This window comes from Abramis brama (assembly GCF_963993115.1).
Source record: "Abramis brama genome assembly, chromosome: 25".
NCBI lineage: Eukaryota > Metazoa > Chordata > Actinopteri > Cypriniformes > Leuciscidae > Abramis > Abramis brama.
The window spans coordinates 7,359,880-7,364,344 of NC_139987.1; the positions used below are offsets into that span (position 1 = coordinate 7,359,880).

General features: G+C 35.7%; 1 protein-coding gene across 1 annotated transcript; it reads right to left on the reverse strand.

The window, feature by feature from the left end:
- Positions 1 to 545: 545 nt before the first annotated feature.
- LOC311076617 (uncharacterized protein) lies at positions 546 to 3,506 on the reverse strand. Its single transcript, XM_084104954.1, has 5 exons — positions 3,227 to 3,506; positions 2,371 to 2,706; positions 2,044 to 2,189; positions 1,790 to 1,890; positions 546 to 1,681 (listed from the first exon to the last, which is right to left on the reverse strand). The coding sequence occupies exons 1-5, from the start codon at positions 3,414 to 3,416 to the stop codon at positions 1,549 to 1,551; spliced, it is 906 nt and encodes a 301-aa protein (XP_083961080.1). The 5' UTR covers positions 3,417 to 3,506; the 3' UTR covers positions 546 to 1,548.
- Between the last annotated feature and the right edge of the window lie 959 nt (positions 3,507 to 4,465).

The following is a 4,465-nucleotide window of genomic DNA, read 5'->3' on the forward strand; positions in this document are numbered from 1 at the left end:
AAGACCAAGAACTTTAGACCGGTCTCAAATACAACACTGGCAAGAACTGAATTCAAAAGATGAATTTCAACTATGGTGTTAAATGTGGACAGACTGCACATGCATATACTATATAGTGTTATTTACAGATTAATTGTGTTGCATCAAATGTGTTCTGTTGGCTTTTGCTTCTGAGGCAGGACCTGCCCATCAGTGAATGTGATATAATAATGTTTATTACTCAGAGAATATATTGTGAAATAAATGGCTCATCTCCTTTAGTGTGTTGTTTTGCTTTTCAAGAGGCCGTTAGCTCAGTGCTTTGTGTTAATGACACATTAGTTTACTCAAGAGATCAGTTGATAGTGTTGTTCACACTATTTCTGCAGCACAACATGTGATTCACACAGATAAAATTACAGGACATAAAGAGCTTTACATTGAATCTGTATTTTATTGTGCTGATCCACTAGATGCATAATTTTAGCTGAACTGTAGCATCTGTTTTAAACATACATGAAATCTAATAGATGAACAAAAACACATTAGATCTAGTTTTATATATTGTGAGCTTTATTTATTTACTAAGTTTGTCACATTATGCATCCCTCTGCATCATGTAAGTTTTGGGCTACATGATATCGCTGATTTCACTGTTTGTGGAAAAGGAAGTAGATGAAAGCTTCTGTAATTGAGTTTCAGTGGTAAAGAGTCTGAGGCTTTGATGAGGAAAGTTAAATACACATCCGTGGAGATCCATCCATCACTAGAGTCACAGAGGAGAACGAGGGTCCATCAGTTTGTCTGCTGGCTTTGATTGCTCTTGATATCACCAACAGGGAGGAAAAACTGCTGAAGACCCTCTTCTGGACGAGACACCAGACCACTGACCCTTTCTCATGAGCAATATCCACAGACTTTAATGAGTGGATCCATTTATCTTAATCGCTATTTAGATATATGACATAGAACTCAAATTTCCATGTAAGCTGCATATTTTAAAAATCTGATGAATCATGTAAAGATATTTCACTTTAAAATAACTTGAACTGTTCAATGATATAATTAGAATTACAAAGCAGAACCACTGATTTCCAAAAACATGATTTGAAACATTATTTCACTGTATGTGTCACGGTTCATGGGCTCTCTCTCTCTCTCTCTCTCTCTCTCTCTCTCTCTCTCTCTCTCTCTCTCTCTCTCTCTCTCTCTCTCTCTCTCTCTCTCGCCACTGATGAGCTGATCAGCGACACCTGAGGCTCATCAGCTCAGCTATTTAATGCATGTGCTATCTGTCCTGTGTTGTCAGATTGTTTGGTGTTCTCCTGCCATCCAGTTCCTGTTCGAGCTCTCTGGAGTTTCTTTGTTGTTCCTGTGGACTCATCCCAGCTGGTTTCTTCACCAGGATCATTTGCCCATTGCGTCGCCAAGAGTGGCAATCATCTGACCCTCTATCTACTACATTCTGAACTTGCCTAATAAATTGCTACTATTTAACATCTGCGACTGAATCCTCATTATTTGCCTGTGACAGTATGTACATATTTTATTTTATGCAATGAGATTATTTTATGCTGATTTAAAAATTGTTCTCTTGCATATATATTTTTTTACATAATAACTAGGCGAACATGGCCAATCTTCCCAACCTGATGAAGTAATTAGAGCACAATTTGAAGACTGGGACTGATATTTCCAGTACCTGAAACAACAATGAAGAAGAGTGTTTGACTTACAGTCAGTTATGAGTATGATATCATACTCACAGTAGAGACATTCTGGCTAATGATCAGTTAAATTCATTTCTTACTCATTTGTTATTGTGGTGCCATCGATCCATTTCCACACTCCCTCTGTTTTACTCAGACCAATCCAAAAATGATAATTTCCTACAACCTTCTGCAAAAACTCCTGTTATGATAGAACAGTAATATATTGTATAATATATATGTAGTAGTAATAATTACAATAACAGCAATACACTTTTCTCTCATCTGTTAAAACAGACCAACCCATGTGTCAATGTGCACAAACAAACACAAAATCGTTTTCTTTCTCACTCACTTGTTCCTCTTTGCTGTTTATGATCACTAGATCTGCTCCTCTCTGTTGACAGTCTCGTCTGCTGTCACTCCATATCTTATACTCAGATGAAATATAATAAAAACTGAAGTTGCAGTAAATCCATTTGAAGTTGTCGGCACGCTGATCTATTAATACATCAGTTTAGATATTAGTTTACACAGTTTAGCTTTGTCCATGATGAAATTTATTAAAGCCGAATTGATGAACAGACACTTGATGTTTATGTCGATGCTTATTTTTATTGGAGTGGAATGATAGAAAAAAAGATACATTTTAATGATTTAATGAGGAAAAACACAAAATTACCATGTTCACATATGCCACGTTGGAGTTCATCATTCTTGTTTTTTATCTGCTCTCTTTCCTCAGTCAGATTATTACTGTAGTTCAGTATCTGCTCATATTTGGTAAGTATTTGATGTCTTTCCTCAGTCAGATTATTACTGTAGTTCAGTATCTGCTCATATTTGGTAAGTATTTGATATCTTTCCTCAGTCAGATTATTGATGTGGGTTCGTAACTGGTTTCTCTCGGTGGTGAAATACACACAGAGCATCATTACAGCAGTCAGCAGAAGAACACACAGCAGACACAAACACACTTCAACTGCTCTGTGCTTTCTGTTCTTCACTGAGACACTTCCTGAAGACGACAGACAAGATTAAATTAGTCATCACACTTCTTGTTTTTTGTTCAACCAAATTTTAACTTCTTTTTTATTTAAGCAAATTTCACCTGTTTTAGTACAAGTGTTTTGGTGCAAAAGAGTAAGTACTACATAATATCTTAATACACACATGGCCTGCTGATCAAAACTGACGAGTTGATTCTCTGTAAAATTGTCATACTATTCAACACATCTAAACAGTCTTTCATCGTGTGAGCCATTCAGTTATCAAAATCTGTCAGACATACGTGTTATTTCTAAAAATATTTATGACATGTTTCACATTTCACTTGATGAAAAAAAAAATTTATGAAATGTTTTGGGTGAGTAACTACATTTTGCAGACATGATGTCCTATAAAACAGTTGTGACAATTGAGTTTAGAGAATGTTTAGACTGTTTAAAAAAATAAACCAAAGTAACTGATAAAAACACAAGAGATACTACAATACTTCTGTCTCTCTGTTATAATATGTATCAGATGAATTATATTACCAGTGTGTTGAAGTGGCTGATGTCTCTCTGTGTTTGTCCACAGATCATGATGTCTCTCAGTATCTGCACTTTCATAGATATCCACCATCATCTCCACTCTTTCTCCTCTGTCCATTTCCACAGTCTCAGTCATCAACGTCACATCTTCATATATATCTTCAGTTATCTCTGATCTCTTAATGTCATTCATTATAACACTGTGTTAATGGTTAATGCTGCGGTTGTTCTAGCTTCAGATTGTTTAGGCTACAATGCTTTGCATTTCATCAGCCTGTCGGAAAAAAAAGGAAATAAATAAGTCAGAAAGAAACTCAAAATCAAACTGGCGTGAATCACGTGACATTCAAGTTGCCAAGACAGGAAGGATTTAGATGTGCTATTTCACACCAAAAAACAGAATCTAAAAACAGAACATTTATGATCATAAGAGGTCAGGTAATCATCTCATTGTAACACTGGATGAACTAAAAAAAACAAAAGAAGAGTAGGATCCAAATGCAGAAATAGTTTAATAACAAAATTAACATAACATAACATAACATAACAACTGCAACCAGAGAACCAGATGAGCATCACCAAACATACATCCAACAAAGGACAACACCAGACAAAGAACACAAGAAACACTTGGGTATAAATACACTCAAGGGGAGACTGGCAAACAAGTCACACGTGGGAACAATCAGGAACTAATCAATAAGAAAAACTACAAAACTTGGCACAGAACAGGAAATAACATAAAAGACAAGAGGAACACAAGACAGGAATCATGACACTCATAATCTTTTCTCTAAAGCTGGATTTTGTGATTTCGGGCTCCATAAAAGCATCAGATGGTTTTGCAAAAATTATTGTTTTCAAACATGTTTCCTCAAACAATCCCCCTGTCTTCCATTGGTTGGTAATCAGACTGGTCCCGTCTTTAGACAACGAAAATGAGTAGGGGAGAGCTGGGACAGTTGAAACACTTTTCAGATAAACATCGTTTTCTAAGATAAGGTTACAAATAGATTTTTTTTTTTGTGATCAACAATTCACATATGTATTCTCTTAGTATCATGTGTTATTCGGTACAAATATAGAATGATTTAAGTAAAAATTGACTTTGAACCTTAGTTGTGCTTTGTTTCAATCGTCCCGCCTGAGCGGGGCGATTGAAACACAGGTTTGGGACAGATGAAACATAACAGTTTAACTATAGGCAATAAGCTTATGTGCATTTTGCGTAATCTTTCTAAT

Coding starts and splice junctions, on each gene's coding strand:
- LOC311076617 (XM_084104954.1), bottom strand. CDS start 3,416: ATGAATGACATTAAGAGATCAGAGATAACTGAAGATATATATGAAGAT. Junction 2,707..3,226: donor TCAGCCACTTCAACACACTG/GTAATATAATTC, acceptor TGTCGTCTTCAG/GAAGTGTCTCAGTGAAGAAC. Junction 1,891..2,043: donor TAAACAGCAAAGAGGAACAA/GTGAGTGAGAAA, acceptor CTATCATAACAG/GAGTTTTTGCAGAAGGTTGT.